Raw genomic sequence first — 19,941 nt, 5'->3', positions numbered from 1 at the left:
ACTTTCAAAAGATGACTTTTAGAAGCTGCACAAGCCGGGTCGGAAGAGTTTGAGAAAGCTGGTAGCAGCAGGACTAGAGCCACGTTAGCTTCAATCCCGCAGAAAGAGGCAGACCTGGATGCAGAAGTCTGCTACAGATTTGGAATAGAAACTCATAAAGCAGATACATGTGGAGCCCCTTTGGCTCCTTTAGGCTTCAGTGGGGCAGTGAGGACCATTCAGACTCGAGCCTCATCCGACACGTCGCAGGAATCTACGCATTGAACACCATCATCCCTCAACACCACCACCCTTCAACATCACCCTTCAACACCATCCTCCTTCAACACCATCTTCCTTCAACACCACCACTCTTCCAACACCACCACCCTTCGACACCACCACCCTTCGACACCACCACTCTTCCAACACCACCACCCTTCGACACCACCATCTTTAAACACAATCCTGCAAGACTATCTCTCCCAGCTGCACCTACCTGGGTTGAGGTTGGGGTTAGGGCTAAAGGTCCTGATGGTTAGGGTTAGGGGTAAAGGGTTAGGGTAAGAGCTGAAGGTCCTGATGGTTAGGGTAAGGGTTAGGGCTGAAGGTCCTGATGGTTAGGGCTGAGGATCCATGTCTCTGAGACGGGGACCACCAGCTCCCCTAAAGGCTTGGTCAAATTCCCCCTACTCTTCTCCCGGGATCCCAACAGCTGAAACTCCAGTCACCTGTCAGTCAGGCTTAGGGTTAGCTGGGAGGAGTCTGCCTACAGTTGGTTAGGGTTAGGGGGAAGGAGTCTGCTTACCCTCCAGTCACCTGTCAGTCAGGCTTAGGGTTAGGGTTAGCTGGGAGGAGTCTGCCTACAGTTGGTTAGGGTTAGGGGGAAGGAGTCTGCTTACCCTCCAGTCACCTGTCAGTCAGGCTTAGGGTTAGGGTTAGCTGGGAGGAGTCTGCCTACAGTTGGGTAGGGTTAGGGGGAAGGAGTCTGCTTACCCTCCAGTCACCTGTCAGTCAGGCTTAGGGTTAGGGTTAGCTGGGAGGAGTCTGCCTACAGTTGGTTAGGGTTAGGGGGAAGGAGTCTGCTTACCCTCCAGTCACCTGTCAGTCAGGCTTAGGGTTAGGGTTAGCGGGGAGGAGTCTGCCTACAGGGTTAGGGTTAGGGGGAAGGAGTCTGCTTACCCTCCAGTCACCTGTCAGTCAGGCTTAGGGTTAGGGTTAGCTGGGAGGAGTCTGCCTACAGTTGGTTAGGGTTAGGGGGAAGGAGTCTGCTTACCCTCCAGTCACCTGTCAGTCAGGCTTAGGGTTAGGGTTAGCTCGGAGGAGTCTGCCTACAGTTGGTTAGGGTTAGGGGGAAGGAGTCTGCTTACCCTCCAGTCACCTGTCAGTCAGGCTTAGGGTTAGGGTTAGCTGGGAGGAGTCTGCCTACAGTTGGTTAGGGTTAGGGGGAAGGAGTCTGCTTACCCTCCAGTCACCTGTCGGTCAGGCTTAGGGTTAGGGTTAGCTGGGAGGAGTCTGCCTACAGTTGGTTAGGGTTAGGGGGAAGGAGTCTGCTTACCCTCCAGTCACCTGTCAGTCAGGCTTAGGGTTAGGGTTAGCTGGGAGGAGTCTGCCTACAGTTGGTTAGGGTTAGGGGGAAGGAGTCTGCTTACCCTCCAGTCACCTGTCAGTCAGGCTTAGGGTTAGGGTTAGCGGGGAGGAGTCTGCCTACAGGGTTAGGGTTAGGGGGGAGGAGTCTGCTTACCCTCCAGTCACCTGTCAATCAGGCTTAGGGTTAGGGTTAGCTGGGAGGAGTCTGCCTACAGTTGGTTAGGGTTAGGGGGAAGGAGTCTGCTTACCCTCCAGTCACCTGTCAGTCAGGCTTAGGGTTAGCTGGGAGGAGTCTGCCTACAGTTGGTTAGGGTTAGGGGGAAGGAGTCTGCTTACCCTCCAGTCACCTGTCAGTCAGGCTTAGGGTTAGGGTTAGCTGGGAGGAGTCTGCCTACAGTTGGTTAGGGTTAGGGGGAAGGAGTCTGCTTACCCTCCAGTCACCTGTCAGTCAGGCTTAGGGTTAGCAGGGAGGTGTCTGCCTACAGGGTTAGCAGGGAGGGTTAGGGTTAGCTGGGAGGAGTCTGCCTACAGGGTTAGCGGGGAGGGTTAGGGTTAGCGGGGAGGTGTCTGCCTACAGGGTTAGCGGGGAGGAGTCTGCTTACCCTCCAGTCACCTGTCAGTCAGGCTTAGGGTTAGGGTTAACGGGGAGGAGTCTGCCTACAGGGTTAGCGGGGAGGGGTCTGAATACAGGTGGGAGATGGACATTGTGTACTTGTGTAGTTTGTGTGTGTTTTCCTGTGTGTGAGTCTGTGCGTGGCAGAGATCTGCTAGTAGAACAATCACGTGAACGTATGGAAAAATGGATTTCAAAATGCATCATTCAGTTAGAATTTCGTTTATTGTTAATCGATGGCTTAGCAGGACATCAAGCACATTTCTATGCAGTATTTATTTTACATAGTAAAACATAGTAAAGCTCAAAGGGGGTGATAACAAAGTCTCTGAATGCTCTCTACTCTTAGCCCTTTCTGTTCTTCAGCATCTTCAGGTACATGCCGAGGGACTTCTGGACGGAGGCTTTGGTGATGAAGCTCACAAAGTTGTGGACGTCGACCTCCCTGTTGGACAGCAGCTTGTCAATGGTGGTCTTCCTCATCATCGCCTTGGTCACCTGCCTGGCGTGCTCTGAAAGAAAAGGGAGGTGCCATGTGTTATCACTAACAGGTGGTGATGAGGCCTTGTTTAGACAGCTGTTAGGATCTCTTCAAATCGCAGATGGGAAACACAGATATTGCGATGCACAGAGAGATGTTTTCTCTATCTGAACAAGCAGGAACATTTTTATGGGAGCATACTAACTGTATGGGTGAACCTGTGCTAACCTGAGGTAGCCCGCACCACTGGTTAGTATTAACACTAACCAGCTAAACGCTAAAGGGTTTGCCCTAACCTGTGGTAGCCCGTACCATTGAGTAGGGTTAGGGTAAACGTTAACCTGTGGTAGCCCGTACCACTGGTTAGGGTTAACGCCAACCTGTGGTAGCCCGTATCACTGGTTAGGGTTAGGGTTAAGGTTAACACCCACCTGTGTTAGCCTGTACCACTGGTTAGGGTTAACTCTAAGCTGTGGTAGCCCGTACCACTGTGTAGGGTTAAGGTTAAGGTTAACCTGTGGTAGCCCGTACCACTGGTTAGGGTTAATGCCAACCTGTGGTAGCCCGTATCACTGGTTAGGGTTAAGGTTAACACCAACCTGTGTTAGCCCGTACCACTGGTTAGGGTTAACTCTAAGCTATGGTAGCCCGTACCACTGTGTAGGGTTAGGGTTAACGTTAACCTGTGGTAGCCCATACCACTGGTTAAGGTTAACGCCAACCTGTGGTAGCCCGTACCACTGGTTAGGGTTAACGCTAACTTGTGGTAACCTGTACCACTGTGTAGGGTTAGGGTTAACGTTAACCTGTGGTAGCCCGTACCACTGGTTAGGGTTAGAGTTAACGCCAACCTGTGCTAGCCCGTACCACTGGTTAGTGTTAACGTTAACCTGTGGTAGCCTGTTTCACTGGTTAGGGTTAACGCTAAGCTGTGGTATCCCGTACCACTGGTTAGAGTTAACCCTAACCTGTGGTAGCCTGTTTCACTGGTTAGTGTTAACGCTAACCTGTGGTAGCCCATATCACTGTGTAGGGTTAGGGTTAACGTTAACCTGTGGTAGCCCGTACCACTGGTTAGGGTTAAAGCTAACCCCTGAAGGATTAGGGTTACGACTCTAGGACTGTACTCTAGTTCATACCATCAATGGCAAGCCACTTGGCCATGGTCTGGGTGGCTGTGTTCACCACCTGGTCTTCTGGTACCAGTTTATCCACCAGTCCAATCTTCAGGGCCTCTGGGGCCGAGTACAGCAGGCCTAGTCCTAGAGCCAGCTCTGTGTTCCGATGCCCCACTGTGTTCGCCATGGTGTCTTTAAACCTGTGGGATAATCAAATGCAATCTTTCCTCATTAAAGGGTTTGTTTTAATTGAAAGTTGAACTATGTCTTACATGATCGTCAGCATAGATTGTAAGTAAGAGAACAATGGAGTCAATCCATGATTTGAATGTTCCACTGTGCTCCAGTCACCGTTTATTTTATGAGCTCTTTGGGGTGCTACCCTAACCCTAAGATGTGTGGAGCTCTTTGGGGTGCTACCCTAACCCTAAGATGTGTGGAGCTCTTTGGGGTGCTACCCTAACCCTAAGATGTGTGGAGCTCATTCTGTGCAGCAGTTGATGTTGATTGCCGAGTCTGAGAGAGGGCTACATTTCTTGGAAAAATAACGGCAAGATAATTGAAAATAGTATCACAAAGTAGGCATGGCTCATGGCTGTAACCATGGGGATAACTGACCCCCCTCCTTCCTAGATTTTTTTAAAAATTAAATCTCAGTGTTCAAATTCCCGCTGGAACACAGGACATTTTGATTATTTTACTTACAACCGTTCAATTTGCATTTGCGTCTTCCCTTGTTGACATGTTATTTGAATATCAGAGTCAATTCACCTCTTCTGCATTTAGGAATTCTATGCGTTAATGAAAAAATAAATGAAAGGGTTAAAAAGTGGAAGAAAGAATCTAAGTCAATCGATCATCACATGTTCCGACCAATAAGGCGCTACGATGCCCAGCAGCGTCTCGTTGAGGCCGATGCTGTAGCGAGGGTTATCCGCCATGACCCGGTAATCACAGGAGATGGAGATCAGGCAGCCCCCAGCTGGGCTGGAGCCCTGGAAACACACACACACACACCTCATTATGAACATCTAATTTGTTTCCTAAATATGGTTCTCTTTGCTTAAACTGACTTGTAAATGCTTAAATAATCTAGCTCCCGCAGTACTCTGTCCTTTCGTCATAAAAAACAAATACAAGGAGAATGGCCACAAGGGGAGCAGTAGGTGGCAACCGCATAGAGTGGCGAAGTCACGCCCCTTCCGGTAGAGCCCATGGGACCTATGAGATCGAAAAATATGAATGGGTTCCAATGGAGAGAAAGTTATTATTTTCTGGCCCAAGTCTTCATATGCCCTGGATTACACATATGTTGTTTGTTGATTTAACTGATAATTTTTCATGCAAAGAAAACTAAGCATTTTCGTGAAGAAGTTTGATAATGTTAGGTGTTGTGTGAGGCCGCTTTGTGAACTACAGCTCGTCGCTGCTCTCGACGCGATTGATATACGTCACCACTAGAGATGGATTTATTGATTCGTTTCCGCGAACCAGTTTGCGTCATTCAGTTCGCCAAGAGGAGTCGTTCGCGAATCGTTCGATCGTTCGTTCAGTCGAGTTTCCAGTAGCGGTGAATCGAATCATACACGGTTCTCTGAGTCAGTCAGACTCAGCCCCTCGTTCATTAGTTCGTTCGTTCGTTCGTTCAGTCGAGTTTCTGGTTCAGTCGAGTTTCCGGTAGAATCATGGAATGAACGGCTCAGACTCAGCGCCTCCCTCGTTCTCATACGTCAACATTACAACTTTCACCAAACCCAGCGGCATGGGGGGTGTAGTTAATTATTGGATGTTTGACATATCAGCAAAATAATAGACTTGATTTAGCAATGATGGTGGATGTCCCGGGTGTTTTAGGCTCCCATAAACAGAACCCTGTGCAGCCAATGACTAAATCTAGCTGCCAAAATTAACACTGCCTTCAAAACGAGAGCTGGTTAATTGTGAAAATTAAACTGTCATCAGACAACGCAGTTATACGCTATTGTAATGACCTCGCCGGTGACAAACCAGGTCACTGAAAACCCGTAACCAACGGCAAAAAGCCACACTAACAACAACCGGTTACCTGGGCAACCCCCCAACCCAGTCCCTTCAACGTGCAAGCCCCCACCCTCCTGTTCTCCCAAGGCCCTCCCCCAGCTGACCTGATGATTCGCCCATCCACACTGATTGACAAGAAGAACATCCAATGCATACACAGAGAACAACTGGCATAACGGACAACGAAATACAATGCAACACATAACACAAACTCTTTAAATGTCCCAGGGTCGCTACACTATAGACTCTAGAGTTTCTGGTATAAAGGCTGGGACGAATTTCAAATGATAAATAAGTACACTTTATGTTGAAAGTATACTGTCGCGATTTCCATTGAAACAAATTGCGCGGTGAGTAGTCTTCACAACGAGAGCTGGTAGGTTGTGAAAAATGTGGTATAAAGGCTGGGACAAATTTCGAATTATAAATATGTACAATGCATCCTATAAATACGTCCATGCAACAGATGGCCAATGTGAATAATAGATAGCTCGCTCACTAAGCCCATTTGTTTTTTCCCCATTAAACCTGTTGATTTCTGTCTCTCATTGACTAAAATTCAACGAGAGCGTCCTAGACTCAGTCCTAGAACAGCATACGATTGGCTGGCTCTCGTGAGTCGTGACGTCTCACAGTCGGTCCCTCCTCACCACTGACACAGTGAGTGAACGAACTGTCAGCGATTCAGCGACTAGTGGGTCTGGGAGGAGTCGACTGAGAACGAACGAGGCGAACGAGACAAACGAGAGAGAGGAACCAGTTCAGTTTGTTCGTCTTAACGATTCGTTCATTCGAACTGATTCGTTCGCGAACGAGTCAACACTAGTCACCACCCGCACTTGGAACTCCGGTACAGACATGGCGATCCCTCTGCTCCACTGGAGAGTTTCAGTTATGCCGATGGGGAGATTGTCGGTCTTGTCCACGCCAGTCGCAGGGAGCGTGACGTCACATACGAGACATGTAGTCTTTCTCATTGTGTTTTCTCTACAGCCTTTAACTGAACAATTGAACAATATACGGTCAAAATCCCAGTAGGGCCGAGATCGTTTATTGGCCAGTGGCATGTGCCACCGCGACCACTGACATAATATGCCGTTCAGGAACGGCATATGCCATTCAGGAACGGCACATGCCGTTTAGGATCGGTAACTGCCGTTCAGGTGGAACGGCATATGCCGTTCTGGAACGGTAAGTGCCGTTCCCAACAATGCTATATGACACCAGCACGCCCCGCCTCCTCCGTATCATTTCAAGACAAGTATTGCCGTAAATGTAAAGCTATACATATTTGGTCTTTATCGACACTATATCACAACATAACACCGTAAATAAAGGGATTTATACGTTTCTCGTGTCCGTTCTGTTAGTATATGTGCGATCTGTTTGTTGTTGCTTTTGAAATGACAGATGCTTTTGAAAACAGCCGGACTTGCTCCGGTGACGGTAGTTAGCCTAGCCACCTAAACAGGTCTGACTAATCGATAACAGAGATTTAGAGCTATAGTCTATGACTAGAGGCAGGTCCCTATATCTACCATGGGGTGGAACTGTAGCCTATGGCTAGACAGTCATCCATTTTTCCACTCGTGTTTTATCAAGGTGTCCTAGTAGCGTAGCCTATATAGCCTACTGTATGACTGCTTCAACTCATAACTATTCAATAGGCCAAATATTAAGTTTTGCATTTGTTCTTATTGGTGTTTAACCCAAAAATTGAAGTAGGCCTACAGGTTCCTATCATTTAACACTGATCCAGTGTCATAAACCTTTCTATACCGACATGATCCAGTGGTATCCTGAACGGCATATGCCGTTCCACCCGAACGGCATTTACCGTTCCAGAACGGCATATGCCGTTCCTGGACGGCATATGCCGTTCCACTTGAACGGCAGTCACCGTTCCTAAACGGCATGTGCCGTTCCTAAACGGCAAATGCCGTTCCACCTGAACGGTAGTTACCGTTCCTAAACGGCATGCCGTTCCACCTGAACGGCAGTTACCGATCCTAAACGGCATATGCCGTTCCTGAATGGCAAATGCCGTTCCTGAACGGCATATGCCATGGTATGTTAGTCGTCGCGGTGGCACATGCCACAGGCCAATAAACGATCTCGGCGTCTCTATTTATATAATTATAATTATAATTTAAATCCACAAACAACATATGTGTAATCCGGGGCATATAAAGACTGGGAACAGAAAATAATTACTTTCTCTCCATTGAAACGCATTCATATTTTTCGATCTCATAGGTCCCATAAACTCTAACGGAAGGGGCGTGACTTCGCCAGTCTATGGCAGAGGGGTGCAAAACAACTTTCGGCCAGTTGTGTTTTTCAGTGATAGGGACCTATTTATTGAATGATTTACCAATGGAAATAAAAACACAAACTGAACTGAAAACATTTAATAGAAAGGTGAAATACTGGCTGAAAGAAAATCTAACATTTAACCACTGAGTCCAGACCATAAATAAAGGAGCAGATTGCACGTACACATACACACACTCTGTTGTCCTTGTTATAATGTATTGTCTGTGCCAGATGCCTGGCTGTTCGCACATGGCTCCCAGACCCCGGGAGCTAAACGCGGCCCAGGCCCACGCCCCTCACTGTCAGGCTGGGTGTAGGCCCCTCACTGTCAGGGTGGGTGTAGGCCCCTCACTGTCAGGCTGGGTGTAGGCCCCTCACTGTCAGGGTGGGTGTAGGCCCCTCACTGTCAGGGTGGGTGTAAGCCCCTCACTGTCAGGGTGGGTGTAGGCCCCTCACTGTCAGGCTGGGTGTAGGCCCCTCACTGTCAGGCTGGGTGTAGGACCCTCACTGTCAGGCTGGGTGTAGGCCCCTCACTGTCAGGCTGGGTGTAGGCCCCTCACTGTCAGGCTGGGTGTAGGCCCCTCACTGTCAGGCTGGGTGTAGGACCCTCACTGTCAGGGTGGGTGTAGGCCCCTCACTGTCAGGGTGGGTGTAGGCCCCTCACTGTCAGGCTGGGTGTAGGACCCTCACTGTCAGGGTGGGTGTAGGACCCTCACTGTCAGGGTGGGTGTAGGACCCTCACTGTCAGGGTGGGTGTAGGCCCCTCACTGTCAGGGTGGGTGTAGGCCCCTCACTGTCAGGCTGGGTGTAGGCCCCTCACTGTCAGGGTGGGTGTAGGCCCCTCACTGTCAGGCTGGGTGTAGGACCCTCACTGTCAGGGTGGGTGTAGGACCCTCACTGTCAGGGTGGGTGTAGGTCAGCGGGTGCGAGCGAATGTGTTGGGTTTGTGTTGTTACGTGATGTACTGTTTTGTGATGTTCTTAATGTCTTTAAGTTTATGCATACATGCATACATTGCGCTGCTCATGTAATGTGGTAACTTGTGACTGTGTAACTCACACTTTGTAGTTATTTTAGAAATAATATTAGGATGATCTTTTTTAGAAAGGCCTGACCAGTGACTGGGGTTGCAAATTAGCCAACTGGCTAGAAACCTTCTATGCAACATATCTACATCCACATTGTTATGGAATTGACTGCTAATTGTTTATGTAATAATGTGCACTGCATTGTCCCTGACAAATAAATAATAATAATGAATAAGAATCTGACCCCTCTATTGAATGGTCTGGGCGAATAGAGTTAAATTACACCAAACAATCACAACTGCCTCACAGCAAATCCCAGAACGGGCTTAGTGGGGGTGGGAATCTCTTGGCACCTCACGATTCGATTCCGATTATGAGGTCAAAGATTCGATTCCAAAATGATTATCGATGCAACAATTTTTTCACGCACATTTCCATGCGTGATTTTCAAAAATATATATATACATCTGAGTTTTCTACTCAGAGTTTGCTAATCACTTCTTACTTTTGTGATGATCATTAAAGACATCAACAGATTAATTAAACTTATCTAATATTTTATTGGCGAAAAAGCTTTTGTCACAAATATGACTTTCTATGAACAATGCAATAATCAATGCAGCTTGCATTACAACACAATATGGAAGTATGTAAAAAATAGGTTTCAGTTTTCTTTTCTTTCTAATCTTTCTTTTCTGTAATGAAAGAAAAAGCTATTCCTGAATTAGAAGGAGTTCTTGTGTCTGGTTGTGAGTTTGCGTGCATGCTATGCGTAGGCTGAATTGCAATCGTGTCAAGACAAATCAGATTGGCCAATACACACTGAAGATAAATTAAATAATTTTAAAATTACTAAAATGATCCCTCTCTTGCGAACAGAATGTTGCAGCAGGAGAAAAATAAATAAATAAAACTTTTCTTTTTCTTCAATTCCGATTATTAATTTATCTGCATCGAGACAGAATCGTTCTAGAGAGAATCGCGATGCATCGAAGAATCGATTATTATTATTATTATTTTTTTTTTCTAGTGGTTAGTAAGGTTAGCGTGGAGAGAGCAAGGTAAGAGTAGGGTTAATGCACACTGTCACATTCAGAATTGAATACAAGGTCCCCCTCCTCACCCACCAGTGCATCCACGGACATGCCCCCCCCTGCCTCCAGGAGCTCCTCACCCCGCAGACCACCTCACGCACCCTTCGCACACACCCTCAGACCACCTAAGACCAAGCTCCGCACCATAGGCGATCAGGCTTTCTCCGCTGCTGCTCCAGGACTATGGAACGCCCTCGCTGACCACCTGAAGGCCCCACAGACTACAGCTGTTTTTAAACTAAACCCTAAGACTTATCTTTTTTAAAAAGCCTTTTGCTAATTTCTCTTTTACTTTATATGTATTATATGTTCTAACAACCCTTTTATCGCTCTTAAACTCTGTAGCACTTTGAGATTTTCGAATGTATTTGCTCTACAAATAAAATGTATTATTATTATTATTATTATTATTATTATTATTATTATTATTATTAATGCAGCTCCCTGCTCTTAGGGGCTAAATCTGCTCCTAGGGTTAAGGTGCTCCATCTATTATGGGCTAAATCCACTCCTAGGGTAAAGGCGCTCCATCTATTAGGGGCTAAATCTACTCCTAGGGCAAAGGTACTCCATCTATTAGGGGCTAAATGTTCTCCTAGGGTAAAGGTGCTCCATCTATTAGGGGCTAAATCTACTCCTAGGGTAAAGGCGCTCCATCTACTAGGGGCTAAATCTGCTCTTAGGGTAAAGGCGCTCCTTCTATTAGGGGCTAAATCAACTCCTAGGGTAAAGGCGCTCCTTCTATTAGGGGCTAAATCCGGGCACTCACATTGATCGCTGCTATGGTGGCTAATTTGGAGCCGTAGAGTTTGAGCCACAGCTCCTGCACCGCTTTCCAGAATTCCCCGCAGTGTTCCGGGCTTGTTTGGTACATCTCCAGGATGTCAAGCCCAGCAGAAAAAATCTTTGGGAGAGACTAGATGGACACAAGTAAAAATATGGGTGTTACTGTTGCTGGATTTGTATGAGTCTGTTGGTTGTTGTGACACATTGCATTTGTAAAACATTGGAAACATCATCACCAATTACATGGATATAATGACAGGCGAGATAAAATGACAATCGTATCTTATATTCTTATTAGTGCTGTCAAGCGATTAAAATATTTAATCGCGATTGACCGCATTAATGTCATAGGTAACTCGCGATTAATCGCACATTTATTTATATTCTAAATATCCCTTGATTTCGTGCTGCTAGCCTTTTAATGAGATCAGAGAGTGTTGAGAAGGACAGTAAGAAGAGAGACCTGCAGTGAATTCAACCCGGTCCACTTGACATCGGGTAGGTGCATGATAGTGGTAGGCCTACTGTAAAACTTCAATAGCCCAGGCTTTTATTTGTTTCAATCACTGAACTTCCGAACAAAACTCTTGCTCAGCAAAGATGGGGAATACTATAACATTTATTATTTAAACCAGTATGAATATTCCTACCGCACGTAGGCCTATACACATTACCAGGCTATCGAATAACGCCTACACACACACACGGTGGCGGAGTGGTAATCGGGAGAGTCGGGAGAATTTCCGGTGAGCCGTTAACGTTTCGGGGCTGTCGGTCTGATTACTGCGGGATAAAAGTATTGTGTTAAGAAAAGCAACCTCTCACTCACTTAACAGACGCAACACTCACACACTGTCAAGGTCGCAACCAAGTTGATTTTGTCTAGAGGCGAGTAACTGAGCGGCCCCTCCTGAAGTGGTACAGCCCAGGAGGGCCTTGAACTGCAATTGGTCAGAAAGACGTAACAGCATTGAACTCTCGTGCAGGCTCAATCACAGAGACACACAAACACACACACACTTTTAAGGAGTTTTCCATCCACTCCGTTTCCTTGCTTGCCCCAACAAGTTTGTGCGGCGTGCTTGTTGTTTTGTTTCCGGTGTAGCTAGATCCGGTATGGTGTTGTAGTTTTTCTAACGTGACTAGTTGCTGCTAGACAGCTGATTTGAAAAAATGACAACATTTGCCAAGCCAAAAGAGCGTTAATCGAGCGATAAAAAAATTCACGTCGTTAAAATTGGTTCGCGTTAACGCCGTTAATAACACATTAAACTGACAGCACTAATTTTTATATTCCTATATAATTTGTATAAAAAATAATTTGCCCAACACATTTACCAGACACTTTTATCAAAAGCGACTTACAACCATTTACACAGCGACGGCGGAAACAACCATGCAAGGCTACAGCCATCTTGTTGGCAGCAGTTAGTGTGAGGTGCCTTGCTCAGGGACACCTCGACACTCAGCTAGCGAGCATCCTTCTGTTTACGACTTACCCGCTTTACCTGAACTAAGCCGACACTACACATGGATGGATGTGGGGAATATCAAAACAACAGTTGCTAGCATGGTACAACCCAACTAGACAGTAAGGTTGAACAAGTGTTTCCTGTCTTTAAAGCGTGGGGACCTACTGAGGTGATGATAACTCCACGACAGCTCTTATCCATCTCAAGCTTCTCCAGTGTTGTGGTGAACTCTGTCAAAAGATCCAGGTTCAGGCTGTTGACAGGTGGGCTCTGCATCCACATAACTGCTACTCCTACAAGAGGCCACACCCACTTTAATGAATAACACAAGGTGCAGGGGTTACCTTACCCTAATCCACTTTAAAGAATAACACAAGGTGAAGGGGTTAGCTAAGCCTAACCCACTTTAATGAATAACACAAGGTGAAGGGGTTAGCTAACCCTAAGTCACTTTAATGAATAACACAAGATGAAGGGCTTAGCTAACCCTAACTCACTTTAATGAATAACACAAGGTGAAGGGCTTAGCTAACCCTAACCTACTTTAATGAACAACACAAGGTGAAGGGGTTAGCTAACCCTAACGCACTTTAATGAATAACACAAGGTGAAGGGGTAAGCTAACCCTAACCCACTTTAATAAATAACACAGGATGAAGGGATTAGCTAACCCTAGCCCACTTTAATGAATAACACAAGATGCTAACCCTAACCCACTTCAAAGAATAACACAAGATAAAAGGGGTTAGCTAACCCTAACCCACTTTAATAAATAACACAAGATGAAGAGCTTAGCTAACCCTAACCCACTTTAATGAGTAACACAAGATGAAGGGGTTAACTAACCCTAACCCTGTTTAATGAGTCGCACAAGACAAAGGGGTTAGCTAACCCTAACCCACTTTAATGAATAACACAAGATGAAGGGGTTAGCTAACCCTAATCCCACTTTAATTAATAACACTAGATGAAGGGGTTAGCTAACCCTAACCCACTTTAATGAATAACACAAGGTGAAGGGGTTAGCTAACCCTAACACACTTTAATAAATAACACAAGCTGAAAAAATTAGCTAACCCTAACCCTCTTTAATGAATAGCACAAGGTGAAGGGGTTAGCTAGCTAACCCTAAACCACTTTAATGAATAACACAAGGTGAAGAGATTAGCTAACCCTAACCCACTTTAATTAATAACACACGATGCTAACCCTAACCCACTTTAAAGACTAACACAAGATGAAGGGGTTAGCTAACCGTAACCCTGTTTAATGAGTAACACAAGACAAAGGGGTTAGCTAACCTTAACCCAATTTAATGAATAACACGAGATGAAGGGGTTAGGTAACCCTAACCCAATTTAATGAATAACACAAGGTGAAGGGGTTAGCTAAGCCTAAGCCACTTTAAATAATAACACAAGATGAAGGGGTTAGCTAACCCTAACCCACTTTAATGAATAACACAAAGTCAAGGGGTTAGCTAACCCTAACCCAGTTTAAAGAATAACACAAGGTGAAGGGGTTAGCTAATCCTAATCCTCTTTAATGAATAACACAAGGTGAAGTGGTTAGCAAGCTAACCCTAACCCACTTTAATGAATAACACAAGGTGAAGGGGTTAGCTAACCCTAACCCACTTTAATAAATAACACAAGCTGAAAAAATTAGCTAACCCTAACCCTCTTTAATGAATAGCACAAGGTGAAGGGGTTAGCTAGCTAACCCTAAACCACTTTAATGAATAACACAAGGTGAAGAGATTAGCTAACCCTAACCCTGTTTAATGAGTAACACAAGACAAAGGGGTTAGCAAACCCTAACCCAATTTAATGAATAACACGAGATGAAGGGGTTAGGTAACCCTAACCCAATTTAATGAATAACACAAGATAAAAGGGGTTAGCTAACCCTAACCCACTTTAATAAATAACACAAGATGAAGAGCTTAGCTAACCCTAACCCACTTTAATGAGTAACACAAGATGAAGGGGTTAACTAACCCTAGCCCACTTTAATGAATAACACAAGATGCTAACCCTAACCCACTTCAATGAATAACACAAGATAAAAAGGGGTTAGCTAACCCTAACCCACTTTAATAAATAACACAAGATGAAGAGCTTAGCTAACCCTAACCCACTTTAATGAGTAACACAAGATGAAGGGGTTAACTAACCCTAACCCTGTTTAATGAGTCGCACAAGACAAAGGGGTTAGCTAACCCTAACCCACTTTAATGAATAACACAAGATGAAGAGCTTAGCTAACCCTAACCCACTTTAATGAGTAACACAAGATGAAGGGGTTAGCTAACCCTAACCCAATTTAATGAATAACACAAGGTGAAGGGGTTAGCTAACCCTAACCCACTTTAATGAATAACACAAGATGAAGGGGTTAGCTAACCCTAATCCCACTTTAATTAATGACACTAGATGAAGGGGTTAGCTAACTCTAACCCACTTTAATGAATAACACAAGGTGAAGGGGTTAGCTAACCCTAACCCACTTTAATAAATAACACAAGCTGAAAAAATTAGCTAACCCTAACCCTCTTTAATGAATAGCACAAGGTGAAGGGGTTAGCTAGCTAACCCTAAACCACTGTAATGAATAACACAAGGTGAAGAGATTAGCTAACCCTTACCCACTTTAATTAATAACACACGATGCTAACCCTAACCCACTTTAAAGACTAACACAAGATGAAGGGGTTAGCTAACCCTAACCCTGTTTAATGAGTAACACAAGACAAAGGGGTTAGCTAACCCTAACCCAATTTAATGAATAACACGAGATGAAGGGGTTAGGTAACCCTAACCCAATTTAATGAATAACACAAGGTGAAGGGGTTAGCTAAGCCTAAGCCACTTTAAATAATAACACAAGATGAAGGGGTTAGCTAACCCTAACCCACTTTAATGAATAACACAAAGTCAAGGGGTTAGCTAACCCTAACCCAGTTTAAAGAATAACACAAGATGAAGGGGTTAGCTAACCCTAATCCTCTTTAATGAATAACACAAGGTGAAGTGGTTAGCTAGCTAACCCTAATCCACTTTAATGAATAACACAAGGTGAAGGGATTAGCTAGCCCTAGCCCACTTTAATGAATAACACAAGATGCTAACCCTAACCCACTTTAAAGAATAACACAAGATGAAGGGGTTATCTAACCCTAACCCTGTTTAATGAGTAACACAAGACAAAGGGGTTAGCTAACCTGTTACGTATTTTAGGAACACAAGCTGTATTTCCCTCACTTAACCAATAGGGGGTAGGACCAAATATATAAGCCGTAAATACTACACATAGCCACAAGGGAAAGCAGGACATTACTGAAGGCTACAATAGATACTTTAGCCACAGAGGGCAGCATCACAGACCAGGCGGGGAAAACCGAGGATTACGTCACACCGGTTTCTCTCCGAGTCTTCCGGTCCTCGCTGAGCCCATAAAGAAGACCACCTGGCCACGAAACCTTTAGAACTCTCCCGGCAGCGATTACCATACGTGGGTTTGTGGTTAGGATCAGCTAGGAGAACACTCTCGCACGTGCTAAGGCACATCTCCAATCTCTCTTTACTTCAGAGCATCAGTTTACCATACCGAAAATACTTTATACAAATAAAGTCTCGTTAAAGCTATTCCTTTGGATTCGACCCCTCTTTCCAAGAAAAACATTGCAAACCCTAATCCACTTTAATGAATAACACAAGATGAAGAGTTTAGCTAACCCTAGCCCACTTTAATGAGTAACACAAGATGAAGGGGTTAGCTAACCCTAACCCAATTTAATGAATAACACAAGGTGAAGGGGGTAGCTAACCCTAACCCATTTTAAATAATAGCACAAGATGAAGGGGTTAGCTAACCCTAACTCACTTTAATGAATAACACAAGGTGAAGGGGTTAGCTAACCCTAACCTACTTTAATGAATAACACAAGGTCAAGGGGTAAGCTAACCCTAACCCACTTTAATGAATAACACAAGATGAAGGGGTTCGCTAACCCTAACCCACTTTAATGAATAACACAAAGTCAAGGGGTTAGCTAACCCTAACCCTAACCCAGTTTAAAGAATAACACAAGATGAAGGGGTTAGCTAACCCTAAACGGCGGGCACCTCTTAAGTGATTGGTCAGATGCTGCTGTTCTAAACCACTCCGAGGGCAAGGCATGGAAACATTAGGGATAATGTGGTACACAAGAAAATTAAATATTTAGAATAGGTCTAGTCGTTTTTTGATATTTAACGCAGAAATCGTACATATTATGACTTTAACAGAAGACACACAAAAATACCTGTGCTTTGGTCAAGAACTACTTCAATCTTGGAGGAAGTGTTGTTGTTCCTCTCCTGACAAACCAAGTGTGGGAGGGTTCGAGGTCCATGTCTTGAGAAAACCTGAGGCAGGAACCCTTTGAAAAAGAAAGGAATGGATCAGTTCATTATTTCTTATCGTGTGACATACTTGAGTAGGTAGCAATGATTCATTGAAAAGAATGCATGTTTTCTTAAAGTAGTAACAAAATGATTACACTAGAAAATTCAATCGTTTTTTAGTTGTAAGGACTAGAATAGTCTAACTTATATTCTATTTTAATATAAAATTAGTAGTCTAATAGTAGACCACAGGCAACTGTTTTTTATTTTTCTGGAATGTGCACAGCATTGTTCCACTATACGATCAATGGTGGCTGGCACCACTACTTTACACTTAACTACGCCTCACTACTTTTAGTACCACTGCTTTAGTTTTCCAACTATTATTGCTTACTTTATATTTTATTGTATTTGTATTATTATTATTTATTAATGTGATCTATTGTTACTGCTACTTTTAAATACTTTTTTTTTTATTTTTTTTACTTATCTTTATCTCTATTTACCTTATCTTGTATTTTTGCTGCAATGTGACTGTTGAGGAACCAAGCCTACGAATTTATTCTTGTGTAGGCCTATTTATACAAAAAGATGCATAAAATAAACTCTAAATCTGAATCTATATTTTATTCTAATAAATAAAGAAAAGCCATCAACTTGAAACTTTATTATGCATCTAAAACAGAAGTCGGTTTTGGTCCTCAATGACGTAGTGACTTTAAAAAACTCTAAATAACCCTGCACTTCTATGGACTCTATATACATACTTTATGCTTTAATAACAAGGCTCTTCGACTTGTAACGATTTCTGCTACGGTTTGTTCCATATATTGCATAATCGTAATGGTTTATCTGCTTTGATATGTTGACAATGTTGTCTCGTTGTTTTAGCTTTAAATTAAACTCCAATGTATGCATAGATGACTTGTATTTGTATGCCTTAATATGTTGTTGGTTGTAAAACTTTCACAAAACTTATTTAGATGATATAGTAAAACTGCAGGATCATGATTTAGATCACTTTGTAGGACTGCAGGATCATGATTTAGATCACTTCGTAGGACTGCAGGATCATGAGCACCTGTGTGTTATATATATATATATATATATATATATATATATATATATATATATATATATATATATATATATATATATATATATATATATATATATATAACCAAGTATAACTGCAGATAGGAGCTGCATAATAAACCAATGACCTTTGTTCCAGTTCGCACACATTATCCAGTCGTCTCTCATGCATGTGACAAGATGTCATGCTTAGTTAAAACCATATTCTATTAACATGTGTTTACCTGCAACGCCGCACTTAGAGAGTCTTCTCAGTGCGTTCGCCATGCTGTCCTGAAGGTTGAGTTGGTAATAGAAGATAATAGAAGAAAAAAGGTTAGACTTCTGCTGTTCGCACAAGGAAGAGGCGGTCCGCGTTAACTCCGCCCACTCTACGCGTCGTCGCGTCATCTGCGACCCTGAGCGATAAAAGCTCAGGGTATATATATATATATATATATATATATATATATATATATAATAATAACGGCCGTTAAACAGCTCATATATATCTATATATATATATATATATACAGAATAATACAGAATATAATAATATATATATATAATATATGTATAATATATATGATAATAATAATAAGAAGAATAATAATAATATATGATCATTTAATAATATATAATAATAAACAGCTCATAAAAACGTTAACGTTTAATTGTTTGGATTTAACCAACTACTCTATTGTTATGCTGATTGTTTTAAATTCATAACATTTTATACAATTTGTGTATTTCTTCATTGTATGGGTGGCCCGATTAAAATGACAACCGTTTACATTCAGGCCTAAATGGTGTGTTGAGAATTCGTTCCCATTTTAGACACAGTGATTCGATTTTCCTGGTAGGAAGACGGAATGTCTGAGCTATAATGAAGCGTACCATCAATTCATTATTAACAATTCACAAAATGATGCGCACACACACAAACTCACTATTTGTGTATAATTGGCTGTTTTCCCATGTAGAAAGTTGCACTTTCGACACAATCTGCTTAGAAGCAAAACAATAGAGTAGCAATACAATTTACTAACAAAATTAACAGCAGGAAATGAACACCGAAATACTGGGAAGAAAAGCTTAAAGATGGAGAGATGAGGAGGGGAAGTCGCTTTACCCTGAGAGACACATTGGAGAGGGAGAGAGAGTGAAACAGGGTGGAGGCTGTTAGGGTGGAGGCTGTTATGGTGGAGGCTAACCCTTAGTGTGTGAGGGAGGGCGCTCGACACAGATTGGCAGGACTCGGACCAGTACTGTGCTATAAACGCACCACAGACATCACCGCTGTCCTGACCAGTAGGTATAACCTTTAGCATTATTCTTTTTGGTACTGATTCTGCATATTTATATATATTTTCTGTATATATTTTTTGTACATTTGGGCCTAATCCGTACCTTACCACCATGGCTGTACAGAAATAGACATGCTTCCAGCTGTAATGAGGATAATGAGATTGTGAGTTTGTTGTTACTGCATGTTAATAACCTTATGGTGAGGGTACTGCCTTACGAACTACTGTCAACAACTGATTGTAGTTTGGTGGTGAACTACACTGTGGTGATGTACATAAGAGATAGACCGACTGAGATGGATGGATAGAGTCCCCTGTATGGGGTTTTGCTGAATTGTATCATTAGCCTTTTGCCCTAAAGCCTACGTTCCACTGTGTGTTCGTTTGCGTGTTTGTGTGTCCATTTGGTGTATTGGGTATGTTCGGTTCTGTTGGTAACATGCAACACCACCTGCTTCAGTACAGGTGTGATCGAAGCTTTATGGAAAATCTATAGCTGTACGTCACACATCCCTGTTACCGTGGGAACCTACAGCAAGTATCCTGAAGACAAGAGCCTCCCTCACTCACTCACTCACTCACTCACTCACTCACACACACACACACACACACACACACACACACACACACACACAACCAACCAGCACGCACGCAC

The 19,941-nt window shown here is 43.6% G+C and overlaps 1 protein-coding gene across 1 annotated transcript; it reads right to left on the bottom strand.

The window, feature by feature from the left end:
* Nucleotides 1-2,405: 2,405 nt before the first annotated feature.
* Nucleotides 2,406-18,354, bottom strand: eci1 (enoyl-CoA delta isomerase 1). The gene is made up of 7 exons (XM_079746954.1): nucleotides 18,225-18,354; nucleotides 16,824-16,940; nucleotides 12,683-12,810; nucleotides 11,029-11,175; nucleotides 4,655-4,776; nucleotides 3,803-3,981; nucleotides 2,406-2,694 (listed from the first exon to the last, which is right to left on the bottom strand). The coding sequence occupies exons 1-7, from the start codon at nucleotides 18,265-18,267 to the stop codon at nucleotides 2,528-2,530; spliced, it is 903 nt and encodes a 300-aa protein (XP_079603080.1). The 5' UTR covers nucleotides 18,268-18,354; the 3' UTR covers nucleotides 2,406-2,527.
* Between the last annotated feature and the right edge of the window lie 1,587 nt (nucleotides 18,355-19,941).

This window comes from Pollachius pollachius, assembly GCF_949987615.1.
Source record: "Pollachius pollachius genome assembly, chromosome: 11".
Taxonomy (NCBI): Eukaryota; Metazoa; Chordata; class Actinopteri; order Gadiformes; family Gadidae; genus Pollachius; species Pollachius pollachius.
Note: the sequence above shows the minus strand (reverse complement) of the source record. Positions and strands in the feature narration are given on the sequence as shown.